Source organism: Saccostrea echinata, unplaced genomic scaffold (assembly GCF_033153115.1).
Source record: "Saccostrea echinata isolate AGI-Se365-2 ecotype Australia unplaced genomic scaffold, CSIRO_AGI_Sech_v1 ptg000041l, whole genome shotgun sequence".
Lineage (NCBI taxonomy): Eukaryota > Metazoa > Mollusca > Bivalvia > Ostreida > Ostreidae > Saccostrea > Saccostrea echinata.
In genome coordinates, this window is record NW_026889790.1 from 4,726,934 (window position 1) to 4,742,908 (window position 15,975).

The 15,975-nt window shown below is 33.5% G+C and overlaps 2 protein-coding genes across 2 annotated transcripts; one reads left to right on the forward strand and one right to left on the reverse strand.

Moving 5' to 3' along the window:
* The first annotated feature begins 4,826 nt into the window (after nucleotides 1-4,826).
* On the forward strand, nucleotides 4,827-9,248 carry LOC133200810 (trimeric intracellular cation channel type 1B.1-like). The gene is made up of 5 exons (XM_061336625.1): nucleotides 4,827-5,046; nucleotides 6,066-6,222; nucleotides 6,389-6,573; nucleotides 7,269-7,356; nucleotides 7,721-9,248. Exons 1-5 carry the CDS (start codon nucleotides 4,917-4,919, stop codon nucleotides 8,016-8,018), a joined length of 858 nt encoding a protein of 285 aa, XP_061192609.1. The 5' UTR covers nucleotides 4,827-4,916; the 3' UTR covers nucleotides 8,019-9,248.
* A 2,334-nt stretch (nucleotides 9,249-11,582) lies between these two features.
* Nucleotides 11,583-15,775, reverse strand: LOC133200965 (tetratricopeptide repeat protein 33-like). Its single transcript, XM_061336778.1, has 5 exons — nucleotides 15,694-15,775; nucleotides 14,414-14,633; nucleotides 13,379-13,460; nucleotides 13,064-13,195; nucleotides 11,583-12,104 (listed from the first exon to the last, which is right to left on the reverse strand). The coding sequence occupies exons 2-5, from the start codon at nucleotides 14,626-14,628 to the stop codon at nucleotides 11,595-11,597; spliced, it is 939 nt and encodes a 312-aa protein (XP_061192762.1). The 5' UTR covers nucleotides 14,629-14,633; nucleotides 15,694-15,775; the 3' UTR covers nucleotides 11,583-11,594.
* Nucleotides 15,776-15,975: the final 200 nt, after the last annotated feature.

Consider the following 15,975-nt stretch of genomic DNA (forward strand, 5'->3'; position numbering starts at 1 on the left):
ACGAACAGTAATCAAGCTCAAAAGTTCATCAAAAAAATACAAATCGGGAGCAGAGCAAACACGGACCTCTAAAACATCAGAGATGGGATCAGGTGCCATGTAGGAGTATGCATCCCCTGTCGACCGGTCAAACCCGCCGTGTGCTCTTTGTCATGCTCGCAAAAACGGAAAAATCCGTGGACAATTCGAAGTGTAAATAATGGCCTATAACAATTAGTATGAAAAACGTCAGTCAGCATTCAACTCAATGGTAGACTGTATTTGCTGACAAGGTCAGAAATTGCGAAATGATGACTTCAAACGAGACTGTTGATATTCTTGTTGAATCAACTTGTTTGTCAATAGATTGCCTCGTTTTAGAAATTGTTCATGCGTAGAGCCTTGCAAATCGAATCAACTGGGAGACATAAACCCCATAGCAGGTGATAAGGGTATATATCACTCGACCAATTTCTAGATAAAGGGGTTTTACTGAAGAAAAAATATTAGGCTGTCTTTTGCCATTATCATCTCCTTAGGTGCGTGAAAAAATAGATAAGAATTAGATGTATGTCATATATTATTAAAACATATTTGATTCAAAAATGAAATACATGTATTATACGTATGTTTTTTTTTTTTTTTTGGGGGGGGGGTATTTTTATGTCGCCTACAATATTACATCGTATTAATGATTTAAAGATCGATTTCAACTCTAAGACTAAACTCTCTTAAAAATTTAACGTCCACAACGGTAATCCAGCAATGTTTTTGCATTTAAAGTATTAAAAAAAAGTTTTATTATTTTGGGGCGAAATGCCTGATACTGTTGATTAACATCTTAAATCAAACGTTTATTATATATATTGCCGAGAATTTCAACTTTTATCGCTGAAAATAAACTTCCCTAACGACCCCCCCCCCCCAAAAAAAAATAATAATAACAGAATACATGCATGCATATTCGTGCCAGACTACAAAATCATGTTGTGCCCTTCTATACTCAAAATGTTATTAGTAATAATAATTTACTATTATCAACGAAAAATAGGTTTTAAAATCAGGTTATTTCAATAATAATGAGTCCTGTTTAAGCATAAACATTGCCTTAAAAGTTTACGATACTTGGTCTATGAGGCGCCGTTTTTTGTATTTATTGCCTATTCGAGTAGATGATATCACCTTATCAAACATGCAAGCGATATTACTCATTTGAATTGAATAGGTGATATCACCTCCGAGTAGGTGTTATCCCTTATTCGAATAGATGATTTACCTTTTGGAATTGGTGATATCGTCTTTTCGGAATAAAGAGGTGATATCACTTACTAGTATGTGAATTGGTGATACAACGTATTTCTTTTAAATTGCTGATATCACTTCATCGTTTTGAATGGGTGATAACACTTAATGGAATGAGTGATATCACCTATATATATCTGCATTATTTAATGTAAAAACTATGAATGGTCCCTTCTTCAAGACAATCAATCTTCAATGCAGAGTACAGGATAAAATTTGAAAAAAGCCATCAAAGAACAATTTTATTTTCTTAGCATTGATCAAGTGAACTGAAGATTCGCTGTAACATCTCCTTTTTGCCCCGGGGGGGGGGGGGGGGGGGGCTGTTCATATGTTATACCATAGAACAACCAAATTTGACTTATGAAAAACTAGATTTCGATATTCTAGATACAATTTTTTTTATCTTCTTTAAATGCAGATACCACTAAATAATTATTATAATCATGTTTGCATTCCATTTGTATCTGAAGAAAACAGACTTTAAAAAGTGACTTGTCGTATCCCAAGCTCCCCTCCGGATAAAATCCTGGACCCGCCCATATTCATGATCAGTCTCTTGTAGTATGTAAACATATATTTGATTTTATGTTATTGTTTGTTGTTTTCATGACTATATGCCAATGTATGATGGTGTTGTCGATAAATAAATTGAATATATTAACATAAATAGTACGTGGGAAAACGCCCTAATTCACACAAACAGCCAGATTTGACTCCTGTCTATGTATCCCTAGTAGAGGAGAGTATACACTGATAAAGGGAAAAAATTGTAATAGGATTAATGAAATTCATGAATAGTAGATATGACCATTAAAATTAGAGATAGTGAATATCAAAATTAAGACCTCTAGAATATGCTTCAGCAGAAACATAAAAACATGTCTTTGGCTTGGCTTTATAGGTAAACCACCTTTTTTTCAAATTCCAATACGAAATTCAGCTTAAAGAAATGTAACAGGAAAGGAGAAAATGTATGGCTGGACCGGGATTCGAACCCGGGACCCCTTCAGCAGAAACATAAAAGCATGTCTTTGGCTTGGCTTTAGGTCCCCCCCCCCTTCCCCCCCCCCCCCAAGTTCCAATACGAAATTCAGCTAAGAGAAATATGGGCTATGTTGTCAAAGAATGCATGAATAATATTATTATTTTTTAATCATTCAAGTTTAAGTGAATGAATTATTTATCTATGGTAAAAAGAAAAACCCGATATTTTCTTAAAGCAATATGAGCTTTAAAATAAAATAAAATAAAATAAAGTATTAAGTTGTTTTAGAAGAAAGATTTTTTTACAAAAGAATAGGGTAAGTCAGGGTAATTTCGACCACCGTTTAATTTCGACCACAGGAACTCAAAACCACACAAAGATCTACGGAAGTGTTGAGACAAGTTTAATTTATTCGGAATTATAAAAAAAACTATTCCTCAAATTGTGTGTCGTAGTATAATTATTTATCGCAAATATGGCTTGATCAGAGATATAAATAATATTTTTAACTATAATTTATGTCTCCAGTTTGACGTTCGAAGTTCCAGTCTTCAGTGCGCTTGATTTGATCAAGGAAATGCAAGAGAGACAACTCGTACAACCTCTTTTTAAGTTTAACCTTGTTTAACAGTCTACAGCAAGAGTTAAATTAAAATTGTTTTATTTCTTCTTGGAATATCTTTAAGTTGCAGAATTTTACAAATTTATCTTGGATTTCTCTCAAAATGCACAAGAAACGTCCATTTGATTTTGGTCGAAATTACCCCTAGTGATTTTAAGGACGCGGGGTAAATTCGACCACTTATTCTGAAATATACGTGTAAGTTGTCTTCAACAGCTGTTTAATGCAATGCAGAGTTAGATCTTAAAAAAATAATTATACTGTATATGTATAATATTATCTACACATAACCATTTATATTAAAAAAAATGTCAGATTATTTAATTAACATGTGCATGCCTAGCTATATTGTCCGGGCCGTTCACGAGGTTCTTTCACGAGGGTGCATCACTGATCGAGATGCGAGAGAACACGGAGTCGGCACTGGCTTTGAATTAACACATGACGAGAGCAATCCTAAAGATTCCAAACCCATCAAATTCACAAAAGAGAGGGTGCAGGCAATATTAAATATATGTCCAAAAAAAAAAAATCAGGTTTTTGTAATTTTTTTCATTATTACGAATGCGTAAACTTTGACGAATAAGACTGAGGCTATCGAAAACGTATTAAGATTGTATCACACAGTCCAGGTAAAAAAATCCTAATAGTACCCAAAATATCAGAACAACACACCAAAAGAGCCGCAACAATCTTGAAACAAAAAAAAACTACTATGATGTTACACGAAATACTGAAATGATTTGTTTGCGTTTAGGTTTTTTTTTTTTGGGGGGGGGGGATCAGAGGACTTTGCTTCTGTAAATCTTTATTTAATTGACTTATCGAATTTCTCGGGATCTATCTCTCTTAAGAATTAACAAAACACGTAAAATACGTATATTACATGTAACAACGCATTCCAAATGAATGTGTATATGGTAAAAATTAGTGAAGAAAAAATATACGCAATTCTAATGCTATATGCTCAAACCTTATACATAGATATACAATCTGAATGATTCTGTTGTGAAAAGACGATATTAAATAAAATTCCTTTTGGGTTGGAGAATTTACAAATCATAACAAAGAAATTATTTGTGGGATCTGAGAAAATTTTATCTATTTGCATAACTATATATCACAATTTTAAATTATAGAGTTGGCGAATTAAAAGCAGAATTTAGAATAAAGAATAAGAATTTTGAAAGATGTCTATAAGTATAAGACAGCATTGAAAAGCTTATGTAACCCAACCCCTATCTTTACTGTATGGATATTAGTACTTATCCATTTTACTCTGTTTATTGAGAGAGATAGAGATAGATACACATATTTTCTAAATAAGCAATATAGTTTCTTGGACCATAAATTTTGAATAAAATGCGACAGGTAAAGTTTACTTGCATTGCAAGAGTTATCTTTCTTTTTGATGTTGTTGTGGTCGAAATTACACCGAGGCCGGTCGAAATTAACCCATGCGACATGCTTACTTATTTTTAAACCAATTCATTATTTTTTATGCATTTTTAACTCCTAAAGCAGAAAAATCTGAAGAAAAAAATCAATCTCAATTACTTTGAATCTTTTTTAACTAGATCTAGTACATTTGAAAACAGCCGTGTTTTGTGGATTGAAAGCCACAAATCAGCAAAAGTGGTCGAAATTACCCCACTCTACCCTATATAGTTTAAATAAGAAATCAATATTGTACAGAACGACAATAATGTAATTTTGCTTCAATCAAAGCTTAATAATAATTATAGTTCTTCCACCGCAAATGTTTATAAATGTTCTTTTTGTCTGTCATTGAAATAGTTAATTACATTATTGCAATAAAAAATTCTGATATCAAAGTTGCAGCTCATATTGCTTTAAGAGAGAAATAATTTTGTATATATGAATCTGTCTTCCTCCTGGGTACGGCAGGCTAAAATTCAACCTCTCAACTAAGTACGAGTTATCACGTGCCTTTTTCGATTTCGACCTTCCGGTCTTCTTTTCGAGAACCGCTGAGGTAGCGGTTGAATTAATTAAAAGAGCAAAATGGATCCGCAAACGTTCCTGGATATCGCCACAAAGGTGACGAAGTTAAAGATGTACCCCTATTTCGACATTGCTCACTACACGCTCATGTGCATGGCAGCTCGGGACGACGCACCTGCGAACGCCGCGGGTAAGTTGACCCAATCCCATATAAGGATATTTTATTGCCCGATGTCCGATTTGAATTTCCGCGGTCTCGAATCTTATTTAGGAATAAGTATTTTTAGTAGAATTATTTTATGCCAACTAGAATCTTTATCCATTATTTCGAATTCATTGCTCTTGGTGAACAAGAATAGGGCTTTGTTTATTTTGCATTGTACACATGTTGTAAGAAATAATTTGAAAAGGATGCGGTTGCTATTTTTTTCATATTGGATTTAATAGCGTTTTGAATTGTGTACATTTGCTGGGAGTATAATTTTTCTTATTTTTCAGACAAAATGTTGACCAGATGTAACAACATTCCTTGAATAGATCTAATACATGTGCTTTACATTATTATGTCAATCTGCTTGCAGAAGAATTCTGATTACACTAGGTGTGAAGAGTTACGATAACATTTATTATTAGTAATTTGTGAGGAACACAAGAAAAACACTTTGCTAATCACATGGTTTTTTTTTTACATTTTGTCATTTGAAGAAAGGTAGTAGTAAATTATTTCCCCTTTGGCAAATCCATGATTGATCATGTTGAATAACCAGATGAATATCATTCATATATCAAGAATTCTAGCTTCATACAAATGACCAATAATTAATAAGTGATAGTGTGATACTGTCAGGATTGGCCAGGAATTACCAATGTTGAATGACGGTATTTCCTGGTAAATACTACAAATATTCTCTAAACTGGGAAATATTTGGAAATACAAAGTTTTTTATTTCTTTACTTCAATCTTATGCAAATTTCAGAAATAAAATAAACATAAAAACAGAAGATGAATAATATTGAATGTGTCTGTAACTGCAATTTAACATATTCAGAGTGCATCACTACTCCAGCTCCCCTAACCATAAGCATTATGTAGCAGTACATGTTTCCCTGGCTGTATATTAAGAACAAAACTAAATATTATGACTATGTATTGTATATATGAATGTATTTAAAATTAATGACCTAGCAGATGTGTCTGTATAATTGTAGGGGGTACAGCTTTTTCCAGAAAGCACCCACTGTCTTGCTGGGTCTCCTCCATGCTGCTGTGTTTTGCTGGGAGTCTGATAGCAAACTTCTTACTGGGAGAGCCTATTATAACACCATTCAAAGATCACAATTCACTGCTGACTGCCTCTGTTGTTTGGTAAGTCCTTTTGTTAAGAAATTCACACAAGGCTTAGCATTTTTTTCTGTTTTGTTGTCAGTCATGCAAGCATTTGTTTCAGATCTTGAAATTTATCTTTCATCATTGCAGAGATGAGTTTAAATTGATTGAAGATTTAATTCTCTTGTTATTTGTCTTCCTACAGGTACTTGATGTTTTATTCACCATTTGACATTGTATACAAGGCTGTAAAATTCCTACCATGTAAATTGGCAGTGGCGGGGCTGAAGGAAGTGCAGCGAGCTCACAAAGTGTATCATGGGGTGGTTTATACAGCAAAGGTGTATCCTAACTCTGTTGTCATCATTCTTCTCATAGGAACAATTAAAGGTAGGAACAGTTAAAGGTAGGAACAATTAAAGGTGAGAAAAAATAAAGGTAGGGACAATTAAAGGTAGGATCAATTAAAGGTAGGAACAATTAAAAGTAGGGACAATTAAAGGTGAGAACAAATAAAGGTAAGAACAATTAAAGGTAGGGACAATTAAAGGTAGGAACAATCAAAGGTAGGGGCAATTAAAGTTAGGAACAATTAAAGGTAGGAAGTTAGGAACAATTAAAGATAGGAAGTTAGGAACAATTAAAGGTAGGAAAATTAAAGGCAGGAACGATTAAAGGTGGGAGCAATTAAAGGTAGGGACAATCAAAGGTAAAATATCTGACAAAGACACTGAATGACCATCCCAACCAAGCCAACGTGATTATCACAAATATTACTCGCTGTTAAAAAAATAATGAGTTACAAAATGTAGGATTAAGGAAGGATATTTCTTTAAATTAAACAGAGATTTCCACAGATTGTCAGAGAACTCTCTAATTTCTGTGAAGTTTCAGTTTGTCTTATTTAATAAATGCAGTGAATAAAAGTACATTCTGCTACATTTAGCTTAAACAAAGAGTGATAATGTTCAGTGAGATCAAACAGGTGCATGGTTTTACCAGTATATATAAAAATATACAATAATCCAAACTGCTTAAAATTTTAAATTCTATCCTCCTCTGTCATGAGTTATGTCCTTTTACAGGAGCAGGCAGTGGACTGATGAAGACGTTTGAGAGACTGGTCAGAGGTTTGTGGATTCCTGGAACAAATGAAGTACTGCAGCCTTCATTGTAAGTCCGTTTCTGTTTTTCAGGTCCATAAAATGTTTTGTGCATCATTATTCAGGGAAAAAATACACAATTTATTCTAGATTTTGAAATTCTGTATATATTTCAAAATACATGTAATAATGAATGTCAGTTGTCGAAGCCAAATATCATGATTATTGGTATTGAAGAAGTATTATATCAGATTTTGATCTGTTTATATGTTCTTTCTTTTGTTGTCCTGGTGCATTCTAATAGTGTTTTGACAGATTATTAGCGGAACATTTAATCAACATCCTATTCAAATGAGTTTTATCCATATTTTCCTTATTGTAAGTTATCCATATTTTTCCTTATTTTAAGTTATGACCTTGACCTATATTTTCAGTGTTACAAAGGCTTGTTTTCTGGCATCTCTTGTGTTCCTGATGGAGAAGATGAACTACATCACAGCCCCGCATGCCCTGGTGTATTTCGGTGTAGTTATTTTCTTTGTGTACTTTAAACTCTCTGCCCTACTTCTTGGCATCCATGACCCGTTTGCTCCATTTGAAAACTTATTCTGCGCAATATTCATGGGAGGAATGTGGGATGCCATGAGACGAGCAGTTGCCACAGAAACCAAGAAAGAAGAAAAAGACTCGGACATTCCAGTGAAGAGTCGTGAAGACAAAAAGAATGACTGAACAAAGAAAGGATACATGAAATTTGGTGTTGTGAAATATAGGACATCTCCCTTCCCCAGATCTCCTAGGCTTCTGAATATATTTATCCAAGAGTTTGTGTAGATGTATTATCTTCATCCATTGTGACAGGAATTATGTATGTACAGAAACTTACAAGGGGTGTGGCCTCACCTCAGAGGTTTTTAAATAATGGGGTCAGGGATTAGAGAGAAATTCAATAGTTGGGATTTCTTCTTTCCTCAGGGGGTTAGGGTTATACTGACAAGTATTAGGGGACTTTAGAAGGATATACCCTTCTGGAGACACGCTGCATGGCAATAACACTGTCATATAGACCGAGTAGGACTTCGTTACACTTAAATAACAAGACTAGAACAAGAAATGTAATTGGAAGTGTCACTTGTTGCAGAAATTTGGGAATTTTTTGCTAGTTCTAAGATGTGTTAAAATCTATATGTGTCTCAGAAAAGGAAATTGTGGGTTTAGAGTACATGTGTAGAACCTATCAAAGAGTCTCAGTGAAGTAATACACTGCATTATTTGATTTCAGAAAGATTGCAGTGCATGTAATTTCAAACATGTATAAGAGATGTTGAGATTATTGACCTTTTTAGAGATTGTGGTTTTTATTAAGGAAGGAAACAGTGAGTGAGTTGTTTTGGGAAGTGGTTTGAGTTTTACATTAATAAGTAGATTTATCTATAATATTCGGAAGGCAGACGTGTAAAATGTCCCTGATTTTCTTGTCAGATACAGAGTACATATGTCCCTGTGAATTCCTGTTTTGTAGAACAATTGATGATGGATCTGTTGTTTTATGTTTAGTTCTTGTTCAAGGACATGGATAATCAGTATATTTTTACTTAGTGTAATATTTCATGTATTACAGAACACAGCATTAACATGTATACAGCCGACATACTCTGGTGGCAAAATATTTTTGTACCACTCTTATGTGATGCCCACCATTTTAAATGTAATATTTATTTTTATTAAAATTAATGAAATGCTAGTCTTTGATTGTAAGTAGTGCAATATACTCTACACATAGTTGTTGTATTGAAATCATTGATTATAATTATTTAAGGAACAATAGCATAGTATAAGAATTTTCATGAATGGTTGCATTTTTCACCTCTGCATGACGGATCAAATGTGTTTCATTGTTCATTGTGTCTGTGTGCTATAAATTGATTCTGGAGAGTTTGAAATAAACTTCCTTTTGATGTATTTTGTTTTTTTTTTTATTACTTACCAGGTATAGTAAAGCTAATTTGCATAATGAAGTTTGCATGTTTTTTTGGAAGCTTATGAATATTAAGGTCAGATGAAGGTTATACACTGCCTTTCTGATAAAATGAGATACCAGTATTCAGTATTGTGTTTTCTTCTGCCCAAGTACAAGGGTCATTCCACAAGTTCCAAACTTGCTTGGATTTTTGACCTCCTAGTATAATGTATACTAGGGGTAAAAAATTCAAACAAGTTTGGTGCCTGTTAACTCTCCATCATTTTATTTTTAAGAAATTTAAGATTATCATATTTAAAATTTATTTTGTTGTGTGCAGTTTCATTTTATTTTATCAAATGGAACTCATTTTATTTTAAAATCAACAGGTTTTGTCACCACGGAGCACCATAACATCAAAAACATAGCATGACAGTTTCTGAAAAAATACACCTCACACAGCATTGACGTCTTTCCGACTATACAATTTTTTAAAACTTATTACCGGTAGTAGTTTGCCAACAGTTATTCAAGTATCAAGATACTGTAAACCAACTATTATTTGCGTCATCTTTTATTCGTGATTCGTCAGTTTGAAATCAATCCGCGACGATTAATTTTCGCGACTGTGGAAATATTCTCTATGAAAACAAAGCTAAATAAATGGTTCGCGGCGATTAATATTCGCGAGTTAAAGTAGATCGCGAAACTTGTGGAAATTTCTCGCACACGAATAAAAGTTGGTTTACAGTAATTTGTCAATGTTTTTCATTTTTTTTAAACTGCATAACTCTATATTCACTAGTTCTATATTGTCAATACGGGGTCCCCAAGACTAGGAAAATTTCTGTGCCATTTATACACACAAGTGGCTGTATTCAAAAAATTTGTTACATGGTAAAATTAGAGTAATTCATATTTTATTTTGGAGTGAATTTAAATTTTTTCATGTTTTATATTGAATTTTAAGGTAGATAATAAAAAGATTTGGTGATAATATAAAATAAGTCTGGCTTGAGATGAAAACTTATACTAATAGTAAATACATGTATGTGTTTTAACAATAACAAAATCTGTAGAGTATTTTTTTTTTTTTTTTTTTTTTTTTTTTTTACAAATTTCTATAACATATTATTTTAAGTAATCTATTTTCTTAATAAATCAAAGGTTGTAAAGTAGACCATTGAAAAAGCATTACTTTCTTTAAAGTGTGGAAACCATAGAAAAATAGTTATTCAAACTACAGTTGTGCTGTAGAGATACTGTGGTTTGAGGCTTATTGTGATAAATTCATTTAGTTGTTGTTTATATAAATCGGCTCATGTCAACAAAATACATTTTTAATGTGTACACAGATTTTAAATTTGATGGGATTATTTTGTTCAGACAGTAAACCTATAGTCCTCCAGGGAAGCTGCTGAAAAATAAATTCCAACTTGGTACCTTATTCAGGAGGCATATGGTGCTACTAACAGGGGAGACATTAAATAAGAATTATAAATCCAATTATTTAATAAATTCCACACATATTTTAAAATTTCTAATCAATTTTCAAATTAATGCACATTGGCTAGAGAAAGAATTCAACTGTCTTAATGTTTATATATACATGTATACTCGGAATCTCCTGAGTACAGCTGTTCACTGTGGTCTTGGTTCTGCTGTTACAGTCTCCAAGGAAAACCACCCAGTAAAATTTGGCATTGTGTTATTCATTGGCACATGGAATAGATACATGTTAACTCATTATTGTCACAGATTATACATGTATATGTAAGTATTACAATGACAGAGATACCCATGAGTGAAGCCCCCGATATCAATGGGAATCATTTCTCCTTTCTGAGGACATTGATTCTGGGTCTTGATATATCCTCTCATCATTATCTACCTCTTTGTCACTTAATGAACAGGTAATGTTTCACATTCACATCCCTGTAACTTGGACCATATCCAACTGACCTTGCTTCAGTTTGCTGAGAAATAGTTTAATCTTTGTCTCAACAGTGGGACCCCCCCCCCCCCCCCATCCCGACCCACTTGGTCACTGATGTCATAATCTAGGGCAGATTCAATTTCCCAATAATTCAATACATTTTAGAATAAATTGAGGAAGTACTTTAGAGTGGAATTAACCCTATCCTTTCCCTGTAAAATAGGTCATCCAGAACATTGTTAGTCATACAAAATGCAATGTTTATTATGATCACTTAGGAATTTAAGGTCTCTTGGCCATCATAAGCTAATCACTGATTCAGAGATCTTTTTAACATGCAGCATCCAAGCTATCTTTTTTGCTCATTTTTCATACAAAAAAGGAAGAAAAAAAACACTGCTCATTTTCATATTTAATGGGACAGATGCTGTCTCATTCTGACATAGTTTTGAGGTATTCTTTTAGTTTCTTTCACTTGTTCAGAGCTCCCCAAGTTGCTCTTGTTATTTTCCTGAACCCATGCATCTGATATATGTTTACTTTGGTGTGAGAGAGAATCACATGTTTTGTTTGATTTTTGGGGATGATCAAAGGTTTCATCCACCTGATCTGATGAATCACTGATTCCTGTTATGTTGTGAGATGAAGCACAGATTGCAGTCAGTTTATGGGGTGGATCACAGATTTCATTGATGGTACTTTTCTCTTTATGAGGTGGATCACAGATTTCAGTGACGGTACAGTTCTCTTTATGGGGTGGATCACAGATTTCAGTGACAGTACAGCCGTCTTCCTTTGTGGACTGTTCTGCCTGTGTTACTCGCTGATGGTCCAGGAGTGATTTGGCCCACAGAAGATCCTCCTTCCAAAGTTCCTCATCATCAGGGAACAAACGAATGGCCCGAGAAAAACTTTTAACAGCCTGAAACCCAAATAACTGAGAAAAGCATTTCTCAAGTGGCATATCTGTGAAAAACAATTTTAGCAACCAAATTTCATCCTGACCAAAAAAAAAAAAAAAAAAAAAAAAAAAAAATAGGCCCATAGGCCACAATGTTCACCTGAGTCAATAAGGCTCTGCTGTTTTTCATCAGCAGATTTTTTTCTTTTATATATTCCTAGTATGTAAAACTTTTATCCCTTTTGTGACCCTAACCTACCCCAAGACGTCATGATTTGACCAAACTCGAATCTACTCTATCTTTTAGGGAAAAAAATCTTTAAAAATCTTCTTCTCAGGAACAGCAAAGTCATGATTAATCATACTGATATGAAAGCATCCTCAGGTAGTGTAGATTCAAGTTTGTTCAAATCTTGACCCCAAGGGGTAGGGTTGGGTCAAAATGGGGGATCAAAGTTTTACTTAAGAATATATAGGAAAAAAAGATCTTTAAAAATCTTCTCAAGAACAGCAAAGCCATGAATAGTCAAATGAATATGGAAGCATCCTCTGAGAGTGTAAATTCAAGTTTGTTCTAATCATGACACCTGGTGGTAAGGTGTTGTCACAACAGGGATTAAAGTTTAACATAGGAATATATAAAAGAAAAAACTGCTGAAGAAGAATAGCAGGGCCATATTGACTCAGGTGATCATTGTGGCCCATGGAACTCGTTATCTTTGCATTCTTTTATCAGTATGTTTAGTGCTAAAGTGTGCTTTGATGTTTCACCTTACTTTTGCAATACATTTGTATTATATACATGTACATGTACATCAGTGTTATTCATAACTGTAAAATCTATCTCCTCTTTCTTACTTTTTAAAAATATTCAAGATATCATTAAAACTAGGGCAAATCTAATATGGGTTATAACTCTTGTAAAACACTCCAGTCTTGCATTTATTTATACAACTGTACACCAGTACATGTGTACTTACCATGGCAACATCTCCCAGACCCAGCTGTGCACGCCCCAGTGTCTGATGACCCACCCACCACAAAGGGTTGATCTCTGTACACTTGACGGCAGCTTGGACTGCTGGGTAAACCTCATTCAGGAGCAAATAACTCTGTCATAATAAAGAGAAGAACGTATTCTGTTCACAGTAAATGTCTCAAATAAGGGTTTGCATGTGAAAGTGGGACTGTGAAAAAAATAAGCATGTGTACTCAAATACAACAGATTCCTTGATGAAAAAAGACTCTAAAAGTCTATAAAATATTTTTTGTTTATATTGAGTTAGTGTTCAAACCTGAGCCCTCATTTCATGGAGAGTTTCATCATTGGGATTAAGTCCTAGTGCCTCTTCCCACTTAGAAATGGCCTCCCAGTATCTATAAACAAAAGTCACAGCCAGTTTTGGTGCAAGCAAGTATCTTAAAAAAAAATGCTTGACAATGAAATTTATTAATTATCGGTACTTCTTTAATTCAAAATTTTCATATTATACTGATTAAAAAAGATATTTTCACCTTACTTTTGTAACACCACAAAGTACTGATTGGGTAAAAACAGAAGGATGTCTCTGTTAAATATGGCTACTCTGTTGGAATACATTGTTTGCAGAATAGAAATAAATGTTAGTACTATCATTATGGGATTGTTTGAGACTTTGGATTAACATCTTTGTTAATTTGTTTGAAAATTAATCAGCTTGTGATTTATATTTTACTACAAATTTCTTGACAATGATGTATATCTGAAAACAAATTTTAACGCTCACATTCAAAAATACTTAATATTGTTAGTAAACTTGTCAAAGGAAACCTTATTTTCTTCTTCAAACTGCAACATAAGTTGGGTCATGAAAGATTGTTGGTGCATATGCATGAAAATATATATGTTTTGTACAGATTTTTAAACAAAAGTTGTGCTTATCACAATAGGTGGACAATAGGTGGTTAAAAAAGAGAAAAAAATTAAATTATGGAAGACTGGACAACAGAGTTGGAGTTAATTTCATTGTTTATTTATTGGAGGGGGATACCATTAGTTTGTTTCTTTTTAGGCTAGAATGTGTCTATATCAGTCTGTATACATGTACTGTATGTATGTAGTGGTGTCTGAAATTTGTATCTGTGAGTATCAGGATATTAATAGTAGGTACAGTAATAAATCATCTAATTATTGTATAAAACTTGACCAGTCTGGTTTTGAAGCAGCATTCATGAAGTTTCAGTCTCATAGTTTATCTGTAATGCTACTAGTGTTGTGATGACTTATGTGCAGAAGGAGTTGTTTTCTTTGAAACATTTCAAGTTTCCGTACATACTGTGCTTCACTCTACCTTTCTGATTCGGCCAGTAGACTTCCTTCTTGTTTAAGACGTTCACTTTTTGCCCAGCTGTCCTCTAGACAAATGACCTTCCTCTTTGGTGCCAAGGTCAGCCAGTCCACTTCCTCTAGGTTGTCATGGTGACCTTTACTGTTGTCCTGGAAACTCTGTGACAATTTCTTGGACACATTCCCACCAAGCTTTCTCTTCCAGCCAAATGATGTCATGGCACCTGTGACATAAGTAAAAGCAAATTCAATTTAAAGATTTTCAAAACAAGGACAATTTGAAAAATAATCAGAAGAGGCAGATGGTTGTTGAAATAATGGGAGATTTTATCTCTCCTGCCAGGAGAATGATGAATCATATGTATGACTTGTGCTAAGTAAAGCGACATGTATAGAATAGAATAGAATTGAATACAGCATTTATTACCAATTCTTATACCATTATCGCAAAGATCAAAGAGATGCAGCAGCCATTATTATCCTATAAATCATGAACATCATCAACAAATTCTCAATAAATTTAAATCGGTTTCCTCTAATTTTGACTGTGTTCACTAGGAAAAAGATAGATGTATTTTTTTTACTGTGATGCAAATTGGTGGGAAAATTTTTACTTTGGGTTCAGATTACATCACACTTTTTCCAATGCTTGAGATACAAATGAATGAGCCGTCGAGTAGAGGAATCGATTGTGATGTCATAAGACACTCCTGATGACGTCCAAATCTAGCTTCTGCATTTATTTATCAAAGTTTAAATATTTGCCAAAGCAGAATAGAAATAATTCACTTGTCGTCAGATTTGTTGGAGAATTTTCCCCTCAGTCTTCAGATTTTGTTGGCAAATCTTAATAAAAACCTCGATCGCCCCTAGGGCTTGTTTTTTATTTGCCAACAAAATCTCTCAACTATCGGGGTATATTCTCCAACAATCCACCTATATATGCAGGAATTATTTCCTAAATCAGGGCCTACAGGGGCATAAACATATAACATATATATTTATATATTATATTTAAGTCAAGGATCGAATTAAATTGATTTCTTGTTGATTTGCAAATCATTAGCTTACTTTACTGGTGTTTTATCATGTTTTAATAAAATATATATCAACCAATTAGCGACATTTAACATAAGTTAACTCAAAGACCTAAAGCAAAGTGTTTGCTTTAGGTCTATGGTTAACTGTATTACAAATAAATACTGGCAAAATTAATACCGTGTGATCGTCAAATTATACATATATATATCTTAATTAATATATTATGTTACTTTAAGAACTTACACACAACATCTAAATTAAAAGAGCTATTCAAAGTGGCATCATTCAGTTCTCAAAGTTTCAAACTGTCGAATGTGCAGTAGAGGCCTGTTTATTTTTTCTCTCTCTACTTTCACTTTCGTATTTTGTGTACACAAACTTTTATTAGATTACATGTAAACCTGGATGTTAACATTTATTCAGCTGATTCATAAAATAATGTTTGAAATAACATTGCAGTTTTTCATTATTCTTTGAATTTTGATATGTTTATTTTTCGAACGACTTGTCGAAAATTACTATCCG

Excerpts from the sequence above, each read along its gene's own strand:
- LOC133200810 (XM_061336625.1), top strand. The coding sequence starts at position 4,917 with ATGGATCCGCAAACGTTCCTGGATATCGCCACAAAGGTGACGAAGTTA. Across the intron at positions 5,047-6,065 it reads CGCACCTGCGAACGCCGCGG|GGGGTACAGCTTTTTCCAGA; the intron begins GTAAGTTGACCC and ends GTATAATTGTAG. Across the intron at positions 6,223-6,388 it reads CTGACTGCCTCTGTTGTTTG|GTACTTGATGTTTTATTCAC; the intron begins GTAAGTCCTTTT and ends GTCTTCCTACAG.
- LOC133200965 (XM_061336778.1), bottom strand. The coding sequence starts at position 14,628 with ATGACATCATTTGGCTGGAAGAGAAAGCTTGGTGGGAATGTGTCCAAG. Across the intron at positions 13,461-14,413 it reads CTACTGGCCGAATCAGAAAG|ATACTGGGAGGCCATTTCTA; the intron begins GTAGAGTGAAGC and ends TTTTGTTTATAG. Across the intron at positions 13,196-13,378 it reads TCCATGAAATGAGGGCTCAG|AGTTATTTGCTCCTGAATGA; the intron begins GTTTGAACACTA and ends TTATTATGACAG.